Below are 21,864 nucleotides of genomic sequence, written 5' to 3'. Positions count from 1 at the left end.
GAAAAGAGCATAACGTAATGGCAAAGCGCGGATCAGCCAATCCTGAAATAGCAAGACCCGCTGGTATGTATAGCAGCCAATCGGCGTCGCTCTCGCCGGCGAGTGGGCGTGTCTTAGAGACACGCGTGTGAGCAGGCTTTGGTTTGATGCAGAGACACTGTAGCGTGACCCTTAACTGTTTCTCAACATATTTGCAAACAGATTATGTGTAAAACGCTAATAACTATGTCCAGCTCTAATTTGCATTTCCCTACGCGTGATAATTAAATCTCCACTCTCAGTTTCATTAATAAGGAAATTATCTTAATCTTAAATTATCTAAAGTCTGACGCCAGACTTTTTAAACAAACGTTTTATGACATACTTGCGATGTGCTTAAATGTATACATATAATACACAATACTATATGAATATTTAAAAAAGTGATAAATGATAACGTTAACGTGATAAATGATAACGTTATGTTTTTATCTGCTTAACGTCCGTCGACGGCAGCCTGTTGCGATGGTTACCTATTTAAGCGAACGCGATTTCTTTTCGCTAACGTTTATTTAGTGAGCTCTGATTAACTTTTAATCTAAATTTGGTGGCAGTTTGTTCCGCCTACAGTCCACACTGGAACGTGCTGGAATGTTCTAGCAGTGACGAGGTATTTCACAATTATTAATCCTCACAAACAGCTGCTCTTAATACTTTAATACTCAAACACCATATGTTTCAAAACACATATTAGCTGTCCGTTAATATTTTAACATGTCAAGAAGACAAACCATCTGAACTCAGAATGTATTTAGAAATACTACATATTTAATAGCATGCTTTGAATAAATTAATACAGCATGCTCACCAACTTTTATAATTAAAATGAATTTAATATTTCAGTTCCATCAGGGTTGAACAGCTCTACGTTTCAACGTTGCGCATCGCAACACGTCACTGTTTTACAATAAAGTGTGAAAGCAGGTCATCTAGTGGCCAGATAGACGAAGTGAACGACAACCCATATAGATACAGCATATTGTTGAAATCAAAATGATTGAAGGAACCAGATTTCTTCTAGAAGCATCTCGATCTCTGATTATTTTTATATATTTAATATGATATCTAAAACATTCATATAAAATATGTACGCACACGTTTAAATACACAATACAGTTTTAATGAGAAAATAGCTGGGGGTCATGTGTGATCTTATATGCAAATGAGTCACAGTATTACATGGGACAGTAACCACAGCCTACAGGGAGAGAAAATGCAGTGGTTTACATCCACATTCTGTCTGTCTGACAGTCTGAAAGAGAGAGAGAGAAAAACAAAGTTCATACCATTCAAATGTAGTGTCAGATTACAAGCAAGATTGTTTCTGATACAAGTGAGAAGGCAGAACATTTGCCATCTGTCAGAGTGAAGTTATGCATGATGTACTTGTCAAAGTAAACAAACCTGAGAAACAAGTGTGCAAGTTAATGAAATTTCATCCCATCTGAAGACTTATGACACAAATTCCTAACAGTTCGTTATGACGGCCATCGGCACAAGACCACGAGAATCAGACAAGTCCTCTGCTCAATTTGACGTTCGCTGCAGCCTGGAATTAAACCACACCGTGCTGGTTTCGTCTGGCCAGAGGAGAACTTTTTTCTCCGTTTCTGTCACTGATGGAGTTTTGGTTCCCTGCCACTGTCACCTTTGGCTTGCTTAGTTGGGAACACAATTTCAGGCAAAATATTGACTTGATTGCACTATTGGAAGAGAACTGAACTGAGCTGGAAGATGACATCACTGAATCAACGATGAACTGACTTTAACTGAAAAACTACAAAACGATATACTTCTAAAAGACATTTATGTATGTATGTATGGATGTTGTAATCTTTATTTACAGTCTTTTAAAATATTTTCTTTTTCTAGGTCCTTTGCATGTTAAAGCAATTCAAACCGTTGTCCAATTGGGGGCGACATTGACCATAAAACGTGAACCTTCAGTAGCCAAACTGTGAGTTTTGCTGTAAATAGAAACTGAATTAATGAATGGAAGGATGGGTGGTAAGCTGGAAACAGGCTTTTTACAATTACTGATCAGTCAAAAGTTACCTAAAACATTCATGAACCTCTGTAAATGACAGGATAAAGGATTTTGATAGTGTTTTTAATAGACTGATTTTAATTCCTGAAGCAAAATGCAATGGAAATAATAGTTTACTCTCTTATTGAGGCTACTGTAAGTACCTTAAATATAGCCATATTTTACATATATACTTAATATTTGTCTCAAAAACGAAACTTGTGCTTTTTAATTGAAATGTTTTTGCATTCATTGAAAAGTTTTTCCATTATTAATATGAATCTAATTTCAGTGTTTTATGTATTTAAATTAATTTTAATTTAATCATTACATTTTAATGTAATCATTAGTAACTTAGGCCTGCTATTACAGTAAACATAGTAATTCACAGTGTAAATTCAAACCTCATGTGCACATGTTGTGTCTGAATAAACAGAATGACACAGTGTATGTTACAGGAAATAGCAATCAGTCTAGCTGCATTAACCAGTAACCAGTCTAGCTACATTTTTTCCCAGAACTTTTCTGGTCTTCCAGGAACACTACAACTTGCATGCAATGTTTCATGCCGAAATTCCCTGATGTCATTAAGATTTGGGTTTCATGAGTTGTTTTTATTAAGCCCCTAAAAGGTGCAAGTAAAACCAGAAGACACTGACACAGTCACTGATAGAGAAATGCACCCCAGAGACAGGCCTTGACCAAAAAAAGCTGAATTTTCCAACCAAGGTAATTTCAAGCAAGTCAAATAGCAAACACCTGGAGCAAATCAACCACAAATGCTCTAACTTATGTCTCAAAGCACAGTTTACAAAGGGCAATGAACTCTCGTCAATCATACGGTGCATCTGCACTTCAGACGACTCAAGCTGCTGTTTCCTGTGCAGTTAGGGAGTTGAACGCATCAAAGGTCATTGACTTTTTCAGGGTTATTTAAACCAGTGAACTAATCCAAACCTACTACATATGAGAGTTTAACACCAAATTAAAAAAAAAAAAAAAAAAGTATAATATTTTCATTTAAATCGCCTCTCTATAAATTCGAACTGCCATTAATCTACTTAACCATATGATGCATGAATGATTAATGAAATTAATTACGAAGGGGTAACAATCTTGCCTCATTTTGCTTCAAAACAAATATAACCATTTCCAGTTTTGTTATTTTTTGAACAAGCTTTTTGAATTTAGATACTTATTTATCATTGTTCTGTTGTTATAGAATATGATTAAGGAGCTATATGAATAAAACAATCCTATACAGCAGTATAAGAAGAAGAAGTTATTGATTGTATGTTAAAAAAAATAAAAAATAAAATGAGAATGAGAATGCTACATTAGTGAATTAGAGCTCTGTATGCGGTGTGGAGATCCAGCGGCTGCATGTGAAAGCTGCCAGCTGTTGAAATGACTTATAGAGTCTCATTAAGAAAGTGCTGTCTGCTAACACAGAGCACTGTTCTCATCAAGCAAACAGAGACACTGAGAAACCTTCAGTATTGATCACACCAGGATGAGAAATGAAGAGAGGAAGAAACCCTCATCAAAAAGAGCCTTTTGTTTTGCACGGGCTAGCACAACAGACTGGAAAGCATATACTCACTAGATAAAATACTGTGGTAATACCATGTTTTTGAATATAAAGCAGACACTTATATATTTTTAAATATACCATATACAGTAAATATCATGAGTATGGAAACCATGGTTTTACCATTTTTGTAAGAGACTCCCACATCATATTCATCAAGTAAGAAAGTTATTTATATATCCCAATACGTAGTGACAGTACTGCTGACTTACTTACTGTACATTAATTCTGGGAAACAAATAAGAGAAAAACACATCTGGCAGGTAAAAAAACAGGTTATATTCCTGTCCAGCCTGTATCTCAAAAGCAAATGCAAATGCAGCTCCTTAAAAAAGGAGCTGTCATCTCAAACACAATGGAGTCCAGTCTTTTTACAAACAGAGTTTATTTCACACAGCAAGAACAATCATTCATTAGTGTTTATTATAAAACAGAAAGGAAAAGAACATCCAGGTGCTCGAAGCTATTAAGAGTCACACTGTTTGTGACATTTATACTAGAAGAACTGAACACATTATCTTTGAACTACAATGAAAATTTAGACACTGGAGTCATAAACATAAAAAAAAAAAAAAAAACCTGGAGATGACCAGCCAACTAGAAAAGCCTGTCACGTAAAGTGTAAATCAGACACGCGTCTGTAAAGGAAAAACCACCTGTGGAGCAAAGGGCATCATAAAACAACTCAAAAGGTCACATTTACTGTCAAACACTTGTGCATTTGCGCACACACAGCATTAATAATTAATAAATGAACTCTGTAACATCAAATTTGTTTAAAAAATATAAAATACTGACATGAACCAAACTAATTTTTTCTATAAAAACACTGAAATCAATTTCACTGACACTACAAACATGTTTTTTGCGCTGACGAAGCATTGCCAGCTGTATATGTGTCTTATAATGTCATTCCTTGTTACAGCCTGGATGCGATTTAATGAAAAATAACCATGTCGGTTGTGTGGCATTGTTCTCTCAGCTGCCTGTGTGTCCTGTTTAATGAGCTCACACACACACACACACACACACACACACACACACATGCAAACACACAGACATCAGTATCTCTTCTAGCCCGAAGGCACTCTAGCAGCCTTTTTTCTCTCTTCTCTCACCTCTCCTTGCTCTCAGTGCTTGTCTAATTGAGGCGAATCTACCCTGGACAAAAGCTTTCTCAGAGGGGAGCATTTGGCTATATCTCTCACAAGCCAAACATGAAAGTTTCACATCAGAAGCTTGAAAGTTGCTGATGTGGGTGGTAGTTGTTTTATGTCTTACAAATTTGTCTTGTTCTGTTATTTTATATGTGGTCAGTTAGTATTTGGCCCTAAATTTGAATTTAATGTTGCAAACAACAGATTCACTGGTGCTTTCTGCAGCAACTGGACTAAAGAATAAAGTCTGTGGGAGTGAGGAACAGGTCCTGACCCTTCTTCCTCCCTCCATGAACCAACTTTACATAACCATTTTTTGTCTCATGGCACTCCATTTAGGTTTTGTGGCAAATGGGTGCTTAATGCTTTTACAATGTTGATACACTGAACCTTTATTTGGAGTGTTAGAATAACAAAAGAACAATACCACAAGGAACAGTAGAGTCCATCACCTTTCACAGTAATGCAATGTATTTTTCTCTTCTACACTCCAGGGCTCCAGCACCAGATGGTCTTCCAGCTCATCCTCTTCGTCCTCCTCTTCCTCCTCAAACACACTGATTTCCTCAATAGAAGTCTCTAGGAAGTAGCTGCTGCCTTGACCCTCACTGTTTTCGTAGATGGTAGGTAGGCTGCTTCTCATTCCAAAGCGTCTGCGTAGGGCGACCAGCAACGGCTGAGGCACAGTAAAGATGTCCACATTGTTGCCCAGATCCACCCAGGCCAAACTGGGAAACTTTTTGGGGTCCTTAACCACCTCTATCAGGTCTTTTAGGATAGCTAGAGTCAGTCGGTTACCGTTGATTGCAAGTGTGGTGAGTTTGGGTAGCACTCCTAAGAATGGTAAAAGAAGTCGCAAGCTCTCATCTTGGAGCTCTGTGAAGCTGATATCCACTGCCGTCACAGATGAACCATTGTTCTGAAGGTAGTATGCCACACGATGCAGATCACGGCCAGAGAGGGGGATAGCAGACAGATCCACGATATCATTTGTTAATTTCTTTTTCAGTGTAGTTTTAAGACTGTGAAAGAAAAAAAAAAACGGTGTTAGCATTTTAACACATTAAATTACCATGTTTATAATATTATCATGTCAGTCATGATATAAAAAATAAATGTGACATTTTTATTCTATTATTTACTTACACGTTATTACAGAATAATGTGGTCATTTGAGAGAGCATTTTAGAGTAATTTTAAATAGCAATGCTATGCAATATATCCATTCTTTTCGTTTGCTTCTTTTTCTGTTTCAGATGACATTTCAGATAAGTTTTTTTGGTGTAGAACACTGGTGTGCCAACTGTGAGGGGGGTATAGCTTAAGTGACTACAGTCACATACACTCACAAGACCATGGTATTATTTATTTTCATCCAATGTAAGTTGCTTTTTGAGGCCAAGACTTTCAAGGGTTCTAGAACAGACCTATACAGATACAGTGAGACAACCTCTAAAAAAAGAAATCAATAAAATAATATAAAATAAATAAAAACCTTATGCATTGGTGGTTGAAAAGAGACTTTTAAGGATACATTTTACACTTTCTCTTTACAGATCAATACAAAAGAATCCTTTTAGGACAAAACTTTCATACGTTCTAAAACAGGCCTGTAAAATCCCAGTCAGGCAACACAAAACACCAGCACAGTCTCACAAGCATTTGTGGTTCAGTGGTAGAATTCTCGCCTGCTGCCATGCGGGGGAAAAATGGCAAATTCAAACTTCCCGGGGTGCCAAAACACGGAAGAGCCCCACGAGGGCATTAGTGGCCAAGAGAATATTGCATCCGTATGGTTTAGCACTACCATTGAGAATGAATGGGAAAGGGTTTAGGGTTGTTTAGCTAACGGGAGGCCCGGGTTCGACTCCCGGCCAATGCAAATAACACTTTTAAAGACAAATTTCACACTTTCTAAAACAGGCCTGTAAAATCCCGGTGATGCATCAGAAAAATATCCCAAATAAGCATTGGTGGTTCAGTGGTAGAATTCTTTCCTGGCCCTCCAGACCAGGGGTTCAATTCCCGGCCAATGCAAACATTTATTTTAAAGACAAATTTCACACTTTCTAATACAGGCCTATAAAATCCCGGTGAGGCAACTCATAAATAGCCGTAATAAGCATTGGTTGTTCAGTGTTAGAATTTTTGCCTTCAGCACCGGAGACCTGGGTTCGATTCCAATGCAACAGCAAGCTTTATTGCCACTTGTTGCATTTTTGCCATCCACATGGTTGCAGGTCTCATGGTTTTCTTTGGTGCTGGGGTAATTCCTCATTTTGCATTCACTTGAAACCACATTGCTCAAGGGGGACTGTTCAATGTAGCAAATGTACTTTAAGTCTCTTTATGAAAATCAGCCTTAGACATACAAGCAAAAACACACCTACACTTTTCTAACAATTATTACAGTACATTAAATATATGACAGTATGTTACAGTTGACTTGATTCCCATAAAACATATTAGCCATTCAAACATCAGTCATCATTCAATCTCAAATCCATGTGACTTAACCAGATTTTTTTTTTCTCAGATAAAGGCCAGAAAGTGACAGGCAATTTAAATCTAACTCTGGCAACTGTTTCTAACAATGATGACCAATGCTGCTGTGATGTGCAGAGACTATGCATGCACAGCGCCTGCATTTCCCCCTGTCACCAATCAAGCCTGTCCTCCGCATATCCATACATGCAAAGCCAGAGCAACAAAAATGGCCACTCAGTTGAAAGCTTATTTCAAAGCATCGAGTCATGCTCAATGCTGTGGGTTTTAGATTAGATTATCTCGTAGACTCATAAAAAAAGGAGAGAAACATGGAAATTGGATGTAAGGATAGGGTTCAATCAGTCATTGTTCTTGCCCAGAGCAGTCACGTTGACAAGCAAGTCAGAGCTGTCAGAAGAAATGAGTGCACACAACAAAAAACTGAAAATTGTGGCAACTCGGGCTGACGGAGATGTTTGCAATTGTGTGCGGTTTGCTCTGAGGTACTGCAACTGCAGCTCCCCCATTAACTGGTCTGCAGATGAAGAAGTGAATGACACAGTGGCCAGGGGGAAAGGTTGCCAGTTCCTGAAAATAATTGTAAATCAGCTTGTCTTCCATATTTATGCAAGACAGACCAGTTCTTTGCATTACAGTGACACAAAATATACTGAATATATGGGTAGTAATAAAGACTCCCATGCGTGAGCAACGGCTCCTTGTGCACTAACTACGCTTTAAATTAGAGAGCTGACAACTGAACAGCAATGCAGCTCCCTCCTTCAATCACCCTGCAGCACCCCCCCCTGCAGCGGGGAAAGTCCATCTGCTTCTCCTCTGCTTTGCATGGTAGCATTACATTCAGAGGGGCTTTTGCTGTGACTGCAGGATTTGGACTTCCTACGCCGTGTGCTCTATTGTTCTGAGTTTGGGCTTGTCTGATTGGATTAAGGCACGCCGTTAGCACTTTTCTGCGTAGGAGCCATGGGTCCAGCCAAACAAAATGCACAGATCAGCCCTTTTCAAAAACAACACTGTGTGTTGGTGTCATAGTCGTGAGGAAGGGTGCCGAGAGCTCCTGGAGTTGGTGGGATGGGGTGGAATGGATGGGGTAGGTAGCAGACTGCAATCCAGAACTGGGTGCCCATCTGCAAGGTAACATGGCAGTGCTAATCCTGGATTAGACTCGAGATCATGCACCCTTTATCTCAGGGACATTTTTAACAAGATCTCCTGACATTGTTGATCATCAGGAATAAACCATTTAAGACTGAATTTTAAGTAATGTGGCAGGGCTATACATACAGTGAGATATGCCAAAGCATTAAATTAATAAACCATGGTATTTAAATGGTACTTCTAAGAACGTCATGGTAACATATTTTGGCTGGTTATGTTTGGCAGTTTTGATACACTGCAGTATTATTAGTATTATCTCCTATTTTCCATTAAATATCTAAATATCTTTCATGAAGGGGAAATGATGAAATTTGAAAGGTGATTTCCAGGGTCATATGTATGTTCAGTAGACAAAACCAATCAATGCATTGATTAAATTAACTGTGGAACAATCTAGAATCCATGGAGGAACTTGACCTGCTTAACGAGAGATCTGCTGGCTCTAATTACATTGTTCATCCACTCTGCCCTTTGGGATATTGACATGTTTTCTCCAAGAGCTTACATGGCCTATCAAATGTAATCTCAAAAACAGCTAGATACTACAAAGAAAGCATTAAAACATAGAAGGCTGTTACATATGACACATTCTGATGAATTTTACCAATTAATTACATGACAAGATGAATATTAATCAAATGAATCACATGCATCAATAATTGCTGAGAAAAGACCCAAAATAAGACATTTAAAACTAATTGAATTATGGTGGCAGGCAATATCATTACAAAAAGTTAATTGCACTACATTAACATTAAATTGACAGCCCTAGTACTATTATTTCACTATTATACCTTCATTTCCACTAAACACTTGGTTTAATTTGCTAAAGATATACATTGCGTCTTCTGCGAGGTAAAATTGGTCGACTAAGCAAACCTGAGATGCACAGCTTCAGTAGCGCTTCTCAACACACACGGACTTGTGGGTAAAGTCTTTTCAAAAACCTGTCAGTGCAGATCTACATACCATGCCACCATGCCTCAAAATAACGTTGTCAAAACTCTCTTCAGATGATTTCTGAAGCCCTGACGACGTGGTAGGTTTGAAGGCCCATTTGCATTAATATTGCCCCATACTGACACTTTGACATAGGCTCTATATAAACTTATGTCTCTGAGAATTTATTTAGATTTAAAGGGGCGATGTGATGTGATGTGATGCGATGCGCCGAATGGACAGTCTAAGTCAGATTTTTAGATCTCTCCCTCTTCTCCATGGGCTCTCAATCTCCTCTGGGATGATGTTTATGGTCATTCTGTGAGCCTTCTGCGAGTAGTAATCAGGTTTTGTCTCTCTTCAGTGCCACATACATACACATTTTCCCAGCCATCTTAAATGTGCACTGCACAGAACAATGACTTTCCAGTTGGCTAATCTCATTTCAGTACTGGTGGGATATAGTCGAGGCTATATATCAATGTGGATAGTAGACAGAAAACTCAGTATAAAAGCTTTGCGCTGCCAGGGTTCTCTCTCCATATATGTGACCCTGGACCACAAAACCAGTCTTAAGTCGCTGGGGCATATTTGTAGCAATAGCCAAAAATACATTGTATGGGTCAAAATTATTGATTTTTCTTTTATGATAAAAATCATTAGGATATTAAGTAAAGATCATGTTCCATGAAGATATTTTGTAAATTTCCAACTGTAAATATAGTAAAACTTAACTTTTGATTAGTAATATGCATTGCTAAGAATTCATTTGGACAACTTTAAAGGCGATTTTCTCAATATTTAGATTTTTTTGCTCCCTCAGATTCCATTTTTCAAATAGTTGTATCTCGGCCAAATATTGTCCTATCCTAACAAACCATACATCATTGGAAAGCTTATTTATTCAGCTTTCATATGATGTATAAATCTCAATTTCGAAAAATTGACCCTTATGACTGGTTTTGTGGTCCAGGGTCACATATACAAATACATGTAGTCACACATATACATACATGCGCATAAAAACAAAACTTAAAACAAGTTTGTTTTCGGTCTAAACCTTTTTATTAGTTAGAATTTAAAATCGTGGAGTTGTAAATGAGGTGAACTATTATTGAATCACACAAAAAGAGCTCTTTAATTGAAATTATACACAGCATGCAAATTTCCCTGCAGGAAAACACTCTACATATCTGATTTAACTGATTAATGAATTTATACAAGCCAGTTATGATGCAAATACACAGGACCTACGCTATGAAATTAATTGACACTTGATGATTCTTATTTGGTGCCAAGACTTGTTCAATCAAAAGAGTGCGTAAACAGAACTGTGGGCTTTAGTTTATGTTTCAGTCACAGCATAGCTGAGGATATCCAGGGATGTTTACTAAAAGTTATCATGTAAGATACTGGCCTGTCATACAAAGCTCATCTACCATAAACAGCCCCCATTGCCCTCAATCTCTCAATCATCCCACCTCTTGCTTGTTGTGTGGCACTGTGAGTTGATGTCACCCTGCTTTAATTAGCCATCAGAAGGCCACTGTAGGCTTAACGGTGAGTGTCAGACTGAAGTAGTGCCAGTTCCTGGAGCAGTTAATCCTGCTTAACACACATGGCAACACTCAATCAACACAATCACACTATCACATGTGAGATCCCTCCAACAAGAGGAATCTCGGGACATCGGTGCCTCTCCATGGGGTTTCACCTACGTGCATTTGAGCAGCAGGAGGAACAGGTTCAAAATTAAAAAAAAATTAAGAAATTATATTTTGCATAAAGACAGTTAAGCCATGATTCTTTTATATTGTGGCATTCATTTCAAGACAATGAAACATATTTTCCTTTAAATTAACATTACTGTAATATTGTAAAATAAATAAATAATGAAATCAGAAAATCACCATGATAAATGATGCTATTTTTTTCCGTACTATGTTAATGAGTGAAAATCCCTATATATATATATATATATATATATATATATATTGCATAAATCCCATTATATTAAGATTTTTTTATTGTGATGTTATTTTCAAGACGATTAAACACATTTCATATAAATACTCATTACTGTAATACTTTAAAAAATGCAAAATAAATAAAATACATAATTTACATATTATTAAAAAATTATTATTATTCACATTTAACCGCAAAATCCAAAGAAAAAATAACAAATCATATTTTCATAAAGAAAATAAATAAATATAATGTAAATGAACAATGATGAATAAATAAAAACATTATATATATATTTGTTTTTATTTAATTAAAAACAATTTTTTTTTAGTGATTAAAGACATTTTCTCATTACTGTGATACCATAAAAATACTGAAAAATGTCATTTATCAAAAATTAGCTTAACCAACTACACCAGTGGACAATACATGGTACTTGCTAATGTGAGAAAAATGGATTAAAAAGCATATAAGAAGTAATCTAGATAAAGCAGAAAAGATATACAAGTTAAAAGTTCATATAAAAGTTCATAAACAAGGTTTATGCATTTCATATTACTTATCAAACTGATCGTTCCTAGAATCTCCATGGAAGACCCATTTCCAGGATAATCGTGGGGTGCTTTCAATGGCGCAGTAATTTTGATGAAAGGTTTGTCTAATTATGCACAATTTGAATCGGATTATAAAACATACCCTTGCCCGTTTTAGAAGTGTAGTAGTGTAGTGTTATATTTGTAGCCATTGAAAGAGCTCCCCTTTGATAAGAGCGCAGGGCAAGAGTAATGATAGTAATAATTATTATGATGATAATAGCACATGATGTGTGTGATAGCACGGTGCTCCTAAAATGGCTGATGAGAAGCACTGCTCCCTTCATATCTGCAGAAACCCTTCAAAAAAAGACACTTCAAAGCTCTGCTAAAGCACATCAGCGCAGTGGTTTGCAGAGATCAAGCTCAAACCCTGCTCGCCGCTAATGCTACATGCTTGTATGCATTTGTTACCATGAGTCTAATGCCTGCACCTCCTTTCTATCTGCTTGTATAAGGCTGTGACAGTTGAGTTATTGGAAAGGCCTGTCTGCAAGGAAGTGATGGATTATATAACAGTAGCATGGCGGGCACCCAGCCAGCAGAGTCATTGCAAAATGCAGAAACAGCATTAAAATGTATTACTTCAGAAGGGATGCACCCCAGCGGCTGATAGCCAGTTTGAGCTCTGCTACTATACGGCGGATTGGCGCCGACTGTCTGCTCAGCGTTTTTAATGCGTCAGCCCTCTGGGAACTTATGTGTCAGCAAATTTGCCTGGTTTCTGCCAAGGTTACAAACAGTGATGTGATGTTTATGCTAATCAAAGCGTTTGGAGGGCAAATGCATCTTTTCAACATGAGGCAGAGACTTTATGGCTCTTGTTTGTATTCATGCTAATACTGTAACTTATCTTTTTGAATGCCTATCAATATTTCTGTTAAACAGACTTCCATGTCTTACAAAAAGCACGTGGTTTCGCTATAAAATAAAATACATAACATAAAATATATTATAAAAATATACTTAAATAATAAACACTTTTTGACTGTACCATCATTACATTAAATATGATTTAATTACATTAAAAATAAACATATTTTCATGACAATTAAACACATTTTCCCGTAAACTCTCATTACTGCAATGCCTTAAAAACATTAGTATTAAAATTTTATTATTATTATATATACAAATATATAATATTATATTTTAATCACACACACACACACACACACACACACACACATATGCGCGATATTAAAATATGATATATATATATATATTTATTATAATAATAAACACATATACACATACAAACACACACACACACACGCATATATACATATATATATACTGTATATATATATATATAGAGAGCTAAAAATAATTTTCTTCCTTTTTAAGGAACCAAATACCACTACAAATCAGAAATAAGCTACTATAGTCTACAACAGTCAAACAACACAGGCCTGACGAGGATGACAGTCAGGCTGAAAACAGTCTTTATATAGTTCTGTTATTTACAACAAGCTAAATGTTCTGTACCAAAAGTTCCCCATGTGGGGTTCAACAGGCGATTTATCATGGATAAGGCTTAAGGATGCCCGCTTAACACTGTTATCAAGGTAGTGTTTGCAGAATGGCATATCTAATAGGATTAAATTGAGTGAAGTGAAGTAGCTCTACACCTCAACCAGGGCAAAGGGGACGAGAACAAAGCAGAGCGATAACATCAGTTTGTTAAATAAAAGCAGGGCGACCGGAGAGTGAAGGGAGAAACAGGAGAGATGAATCAGACCTGTTGATGACCTTAACCTCAGCTCTCCAGGGCTGAACAGACACACGATATGTAGGTCAAACACATTTAAACACGGTCAACAAGGAGGTCAGGAAGCAGAAATGGGTGGGTGTCGGGGGGTTAGAGAGTAAACAGCAGAGACATGAGGGTTAGAGTGTACACTACAGAAATCATTTTAATCCATCTTTTTAGTCTTGTTTTCCAGTAAAAAAAAAAACAAAACCAAAAAATCTAAGCACCCTAAAAAAACCCTGTTTTTAAAAATTAAATAAAATATTCCACAAAAAACAAGATAAATTCAAGTGGACAGCAAAACTGTAAGATCAAAGGACTCAAAGTGTATTTCTCATAATCTAAAAGATGCCACAGTGAGTAAATGGCTGCAGGAAAATCTGGGATCGTTTCAGATCTCTCAGAACAGATCGGATGCACATCATTCTGCTCAGGTTGACACCATCTTCAAATGTGGGCTAAAACGCCAACCCACTCTCAGGTGGACATGTGCGCGTATGTGCCTGTGAGCACGCTGGTTACTGTCCGCCAGCAGTGGGCACATGCATCATGTAAGCTGAAACCCAAGCTGCCCCACATGTGTTCGGCTCAATCTGTCATCTAACGCACCAGCCAAAACAGGCCAGTTTTATAGGCCACCGTGACCATCCGCTGGTCCTCATTTGGGTCAGACTCACTCTGCCGTGAATTCTCAACCCATCATGCTCTTAACTGTGGTTCTCTGCTGACGAGGGCAGCGATGGGTCGTGTACGTTTGACCCCAGTGGCAGGCAGCCAACACGCTCCACATAATGCTTATCAGAATGAGGAGGATGTTAGCTGACAAATATCAACTCCTCGCTGCTTTTAATGCGAACGCAAACGCTCCACCAATAAACTTTACATCAACACGTCACGGGCGACCCCGAAGCAGAGCCAAGACCCCCATACGAGAGGGGATAATTACACAGAGCGCCGCTGCTGGCTCATCTTCACCCCTGCTGACTGCTTTATTAAACAGATTCATCATTCCATTTGGTTTGGGAGGCCGTTATGGCTGAGAGGCGAACGATTGCCTTGCAGGAGTGCTGGGTTGATGAAATAACAACTGCCGCTGTGCTGTTTCATGCTCTCGCACGAGGGGCTTTTCCAGGAGCTATCAAGAATACGTGGGTGATTAGCCTGGAATCGAGAACAGACTTTAAAAACACCACAAAAGAACACTGGCTTCACAGAGGCACACAACAGAGAGACGTGATCTGCAATGAATAATACAAGTATGAATAATCAAAACACTTTTATCTCATTTATCTCATATATATGTATACACACACACACACACACACAATATTTTCATAACATTTTGTAACATTAAAAATGTGTATATTTAATTATTTTTCATTAATGCTTAAATAATTAAATATAAAATATTTATAATTATTAAATCTGTATACATATTGTATTATAATGTTATTGTATAAATAATATATTATGTCTAAAATATTATAAATAATATATTATAATATATATATAACTACATATAAAATATAATATATACAATATACACAATATATATACATATATATATATATATACATTTGCATACACACACTTTAACAAATCTTTACCATAATTATTATATTTAATTAATCATATACTGTCTGTGTGAATTAATTGTAATGATTAATATATTATATAATTATAATAACTGTATTATATATACACAAAAATATAAAACATAAAAATAACTATATATAAAACTATAAAATAGACATATTGCATTATAATATTATTATATAAATATATATAAAACATTATATATGTGTATATAAAATTATTATAATATTATAAAAAATTATCTATATCTATTAACTATATTTATATACTATAAATAATATATAACTAATCTATGATCAGTGATGAACTACAATGCATTCACTAGAGTGTAAGTTTATTTATCAAAACTGTGAAGGGAATATGCTCAAAAACACCCATCAGAGAATATTGCATGTTGCTCAGTGATGCCACATGTGCCGCTATGAATGAGATCCAAAAGCTAATTGGAGGAGAAGTTACATTTTACACAAAGCTATCGAACAGATTCATTAAGGCTTGGAATAAAGCACACAGACCACTTTCATAAATCATTTAGTTGTTAACAGTCATTTTTGGAAAAACAAACTCAAAAAGTAACTATTGGTGTGGATCGCCATGAGGGTGAGTAAATAATGACCGAATGTCCCTTTTTGGATGAACTTTCCCTTCGACTCTGGTTCTAGCAGCACAGATGCTAACAAACACAGTTTTCTCAGCTCTCTCTCTCTCTCTACTTGAGTCTCTCTGATACTCTGTCTTTCAGGTTTCCCCCTCCGGCCACTTAACCTCTCTCTTTAAAGCTTTTCTGGGAGAGGTGCTAGGCTGGAAAAAAAATCTATGTGCTTTAAAGGAGCCTGAAAGCTCTTCTAAAGAATATTAGACAAAGGAAAGAAAGATGGGACATCTTTAGAAGCCGAGAGCATCAGCAACACAGCATCTTTCCTCTCCTCTTGTTCCCTTTAAATAGAACAACGATCGGCCTGACAATATCTTCACACTCTAACAGGCGTCTTGTTCCGCTTAAGCATTCAATCTTTTCCCTCACGACCACCTCCGAGGGTGTGACAAGACAAACGGAGGAGGTATTTCTGCAGATTAGGCTTTCATTACAGAGACTGAAAGAGCAGAGGTTCACGAATTACGTGAGCGATGGCGATGATGGCTTGTTATTGTTCAGGCTTGTTTGGAGATGAGTTGGTGATAAAACAAGGAGCAGAGGAACTAAATAGCAGCTGTCGAAATCTCCCAAACTGGGTTAATTGCTCTGGGATGGGGAGAGAACATGGATATCATTAAAAAGACTTTCCCTTTCGTAATGACTTACTCATCATACCTGCCCAACGCCCAGAGGGAATGACGTTTCCTTTGTTTCGTATGCTGTTTGGTGGGAAATCATGATATCTGATGAAAGAAATCATCTGAGAGAAACATTCATCCGTCCGCGTTTGAGGCAAAACGCCAATCATGTGGGGTGATATCAAGAGTCGTAGCAATAAGACTTTGCTGTATCCCTTGATTGGGAAGTGGCAGGCACCTCTGGTAACGTCTTCTGCAATTTTACATTATGGAAAGTGTCAGGATCAGTAGACAAAAACTGCAGTAGGTTCTTGTAGCTCGACTGGTAGCTCAGTGCTTAAAAACACCAACATTGTGGGCTTGACTCCAAGTGAGCACATATACTACTGTTTATAATGTTGCAAAGATTTCTATTTCTAATAAATGCTCTTCTTTGTAACTTTCTATTCATTAAAGAATTCTGAAAAAAAAGATCATGGTTTCCACAATAATATTAAGCAGTACAACTATTTTCAACATTGATAATAAGAAATGTTTCTTGAGCAGCTAATCAGAATGATTTCTGGAGAATCATGTGACACTGAAGATTGGTGTAATGATGCTGAAAATTTAAAAAAAAATTACATTTTAAAATATATTCAAATAGAAAACAGATATAAATCTGTATATAACAGAGATTTAAATATATAAAAATATAAATTGTAATAATATTTCACAAATATTACCTGTTTTTATTGTCAGATCCTCATTCAAAACTTTAGTATTAAGATGTGGATTTGGGATGGGTTTGATAATGAATTAAACAATTCTGATTCTACTTTTGTTTCCTTAAATCATGCTTCCTTACACTCAAACAAAGATATTTTGAACAAAGTCTCATTGTTTTTTTTGTCCATACAATGAAAGTCAATAGAGTTTAAAACAACATGGGACCCCACTGACTTTCATTGTATTTATTAAAAAAACAACAACAACACTGAGACATTGTTCAAAATATCTTTTGTGTTTAGCAGCAGTGTTATTTTAGTAACTGGTAAAAAAGTAGTTATTTTTAATAATAAGTAGTTATTTTGATTAATATTTTGAATCTGTTTTTATTTTTATATTTTCTGTTTTCATTTAAATTTTAGTTAGTGTTAGTTTTTTGTTGTATTTTGTAATTTTTGTTTTTTAGTACATCAAGTTAAACTAAATTAAAATGAAAATGTCGCCGTATATATATATTTATATATATATAATCTTGGAGGGATTGGCATGGTAATTTACATGACAATAGAATGATTTCTGGAGAATCATGTGACACTGAAGATTGGTGTAATGATGCTGAAAATTTAAAAAAAAATTACATTTTAAAATATATTCAAATAGAAAACAGATATAAATCTGTATATAACAGAGATTTAAATATATAAAAATATAAATTGTAATAATATTTCACAAATATTACCTGTTTTTATTGTCAGATCCTCATTCAAAACTTTAGTATTAAGATGTGGATTTGGGATGGGTTTGATAATGAATTAAACAATTCTGATTCTACTTTTGTTTCCTTAAATCATGCTTCCTTACACTCAAACAAAGATATTTTGAACAAAGTCTCATTGTTTTTTTTGTCCATACAATGAAAGTCAATAGAGTTTAAAACAACATGGGACCCCACTGACTTTCATTGTATTTATTAAAAAAACAACAACAACACTGAGACATTGTTCAAAATATCTTTTGTGTTTAGCAGCAGTGTTATTTTAGTAACTGGTAAAAAAGTAGTTATTTTTAATAATAAGTAGTTATTTTGATTAATATTTTGAATCTGTTTTTATTTTTATATTTTCTGTTTTCATTTAAATTTTAGTTAGTGTTAGTTTTTTGTTGTATTTTGTAATTTTTGTTTTTTAGTACATCAAGTTAAACTAAATTAAAATGAAAATGTCGCCGTATATATATATTTATATATATATAATCTTGGAGGGATTGGCATGGTAATTTACATGACAATGTTAATGTATTTGGTCTTGGCGGAATAGATCTGCTACGCTGCTGCTGCTGCTGTGGCAGAGCAAGTACAGAGACTTGCTACTGCCAATACATCCACAACATGCTGCTGTGAGCATGTAAGAAATATTGCTGCTGCAAGTATAACATACATGAAATAACCCCCATATAGCATACATGAATCACCTCGTAGCAGATCTATACAGGTGGAGCTGGGGAAGGTGGAGGGTTTCTGAAGCAAGCTGCAACTGCTACGGCAAGCACTAGTCATATATTTGAATGTTGAGCAGCGAGCTCATTGGCTACCAATACAGGAGAGAACCAATCAGCTGTGCCATGTGATAATGATGTCATTAGGTCAGATTGAGTTAGATCCATCGGACTGCGCCATCTAGAGTTTCATGCCAGAACTCTGTATATATGTATATATATACAGTATATATATATATATAGCTGAAATAATTTGTAAAAAATATTTTAATTTCAAGTAACAATTTTTTAAAAATGGTTTTCATTTTAGATTTAGTTAACTATAATAACCATAGTTTTGCATAGCGAGTGTGAGAAAATGATGACAGTATTGTCATTATGGAACTGTCTGCGATCTGTTCCATTAAGTAAGTGAAGCAGCTCAACATTAACCCAATTAAACTTTCATACCCGTTTAAGCATCTTATGCCGATGTCAGGAATGACTAATCTTGTTTTCTTCTTGTCTGTATTTCAATTTGTCAGCGCAGAGTTTTCTAAGCTCTGATGTCAGTTGTTGTCCTCGCTATGGAGGTGTATCCTGATAAGGGACAGATGGACAGATGCAAGACTCTTACCAAGCTTGAGACTTCCTCCTGGGCACGTTCTGTCTGCACCACTTGGAGTGAGGGGTCAGGTGATAGATCAGCTGCCTGCAGATCTTCTCAGAGGACTTGAGAGCATCAGTCTCCTGAAAAAGCCAGAATGAGGAGAAGCGGGTGATGAAGAGCTATTCTGGGAGACGGGCTGCCAAATAAAGCACCAATCTGAGGGCTTATGGTCACTGACAGAGAACCTAAAAAACTTGAATGTTTACCATGTCTAGTGCTATTACAAGGGTTGCAGAGAGGTAAACTGTTCAGGTTAATCTGTCAGTGATTATGATTAGTGTCATTAAATAAGCAATAAGCCACAAGAGCCTAAAACCTTTGTTAACATGATAAATTCACTGTTATGTGGCAACAACATGGTAGCAGTTTATTGCTTGTATAAAATGGTATGATAGAAGACACTGCTATTTAACTATTACGTTTTCAAGAATAATCATTATAAAGTTTCAGTATCAAGTTTGGGGTTGGTAAGATTTTTTTATGTTTTTAGAATAAGTCTCTTATGCTCACCAAGGCTGCATTTATATGGTCAGAAATACAGTAAGAACAGTAATATTGTGAAATATTATTACAAATTAAAATAACCTTTTTCAATTGGGATATTATTTAAAATGTAATGTATTCCTGTGATGCAAAGCTGAATTTTCAGCATCATTACTCCAGCATTTAGTGTCACAAGATCCTTCAGAAATCATTCTAATATGCTGATTTGGAGTTATTATTATCATTGTTTAACATAGTTGTACTGCTTAATATTTTTGTGTTTTTTTATTCTTTGATAAATTCTTTAACAGAACATCATTAATTTGAAATATAAATCTTTTGTTACATTATAAATATCTTTACTGTCACTTTTGATCAATTTAATGAATCCTAGCTTAAAACAGTATTGATTAATTTATTTGAAAAGGAAATCCTATTGAAAAAAAAATCTAAAATGAAATGTATGGAGACATTAAATTAATATTTGATGGGGAAATGTACTTAATTGTTATGAAAATAATGTCATATTGTTAAAATAATCTTAATGGTCCTAAAAAACTTTAGATTCAAAAGCAGCAATTAGTGCTTCAAAGAGTGGTACTCTTCCTTAGCATATAACTTGAGATGAAGATGAGAGTTCAGTTAAAATGTCTTAGTTATTCATGTCATGTTGAACTACTGGGTGAGAGGTTGGTTTAAAACAATATCAAGACCTTTGGTCAACCATGCTTGAAGCCATTTCTGCATCAAAACAGGCTTTGGCTCGCCTCTCTCTCTTTAAACGGATTGGCCAGAGCAGAGCTGAGTAAATCTAATCAGTGCTGAAGCACAACAACGTGAGTGAGGCAGGTAAACACAAAAGACTGGGCAAAGCCATTGACTGGAGTCGACTTGCTCGTACTATCAATCTAAGAAATGACAGGAAATAAACATGTACATCTTAGTGGCCTCCTGACGGCTATTAATTTAAAACAAAGACGTTTGTTGAATCTTTAATGTATAGTAAGTTGGTTTCTGGTAGCAGTGAGTGACAGCAATTATCAGACTACTTTTATTGAACTCCCTTAATAAAGACGCTGTCCATTCGATGACGTGCGCTCCAGAGGGAGTTTTACTGTCGGAAGGATTTACGTGGACTTTCAATCAGGGACTGAACATTAAGACATTAGCAATAGCTCAATGCGCAACTGCCACAGTTTAATGAAAAACTGTCAATTGTAAGACAGTTAAATGAAAAACAAAATCTATGTGCTATATGCACAAACAAAAGCTCATCAAAATGCCTTTCCATATTTCCCATGATTTCCATCATGAATAACTGCTGCAATTGAGGATCCCCACCAGCTGACTCCTGGGACTCAAAACTTCATTAGTTGCTGGTGTAGTGAGACACACATTATACTGTATTATAAGCAGTGCTGGGGAAGTTCAGCTAAGGTACAATGTTCCCATGTAGATGACGTTAAACCAGAGACAGACCTCTCATAAAAACAGACCACACACAGCTGCAGAGTTCTGCTTTCCAGTTAACAGAGACACCTGTGTATAGATTTTCAGTGATCCGAGCAAAAAAAGATGATGATTTTTGATACACTGTTGTCAGAATTTAATGTTGTTTTGAAATATATTATTGCAATGACATCTTTCTTATTTGAAGTTATTTAAGGGGGCAAATTACTTTAAAATAAAATAAATAATTCAATTTAATTTAAAATCATTTATTATTATTTATAAAATAAATATATCATTTATTGAATTTAAAGGGGTCATATGATGCTTTTTTAAAGATCATTATTTTGTGTATTTGGTGTAACAGAATATGTTGACATGCTTTAATGTTCAAAAAACACATTATTTTTAAAATACTGTACATTATTGTAGGTCCTCTATGCCCCGCCTCTCTCAAACGCTTCGTTTTCTACAAAGT

The 21,864-nt window shown here is 35.9% G+C and overlaps 1 protein-coding gene across 1 annotated transcript in view; it reads right to left on the bottom strand.

Moving 5' to 3' along the window:
* Positions 1-4,680: 4,680 nt before the first annotated feature.
* LOC107658533 (leucine-rich repeat-containing protein 75B-like) overlaps positions 4,681-21,864 on the bottom strand; it is a 21,322-nt gene continuing 4,138 nt past the window's right edge. Inside the window, exons 2-3 of the mRNA XM_016447124.1 lie at positions 19,422-19,573; positions 4,681-5,835 (exon numbers count right to left, since the gene is read on the bottom strand). Coding sequence (XP_016302610.1) covers positions 5,262-5,835; positions 19,422-19,573 — 726 coding nt within the window. The 3' untranslated portion in view covers positions 4,681-5,261. The remainder of the gene's footprint in view (positions 5,836-19,421; positions 19,574-21,864) is intronic.

Source organism: Sinocyclocheilus anshuiensis, unplaced genomic scaffold, assembly GCF_001515605.1.
Source record: "Sinocyclocheilus anshuiensis isolate Anshui unplaced genomic scaffold, SAMN03320099.WGS_v1.1 scaffold343, whole genome shotgun sequence".
In the NCBI taxonomy this organism is placed as follows: Eukaryota; Metazoa; Chordata; class Actinopteri; order Cypriniformes; family Cyprinidae; genus Sinocyclocheilus; species Sinocyclocheilus anshuiensis.
This window is presented reverse-complemented; position numbering and strand designations above follow the sequence as displayed.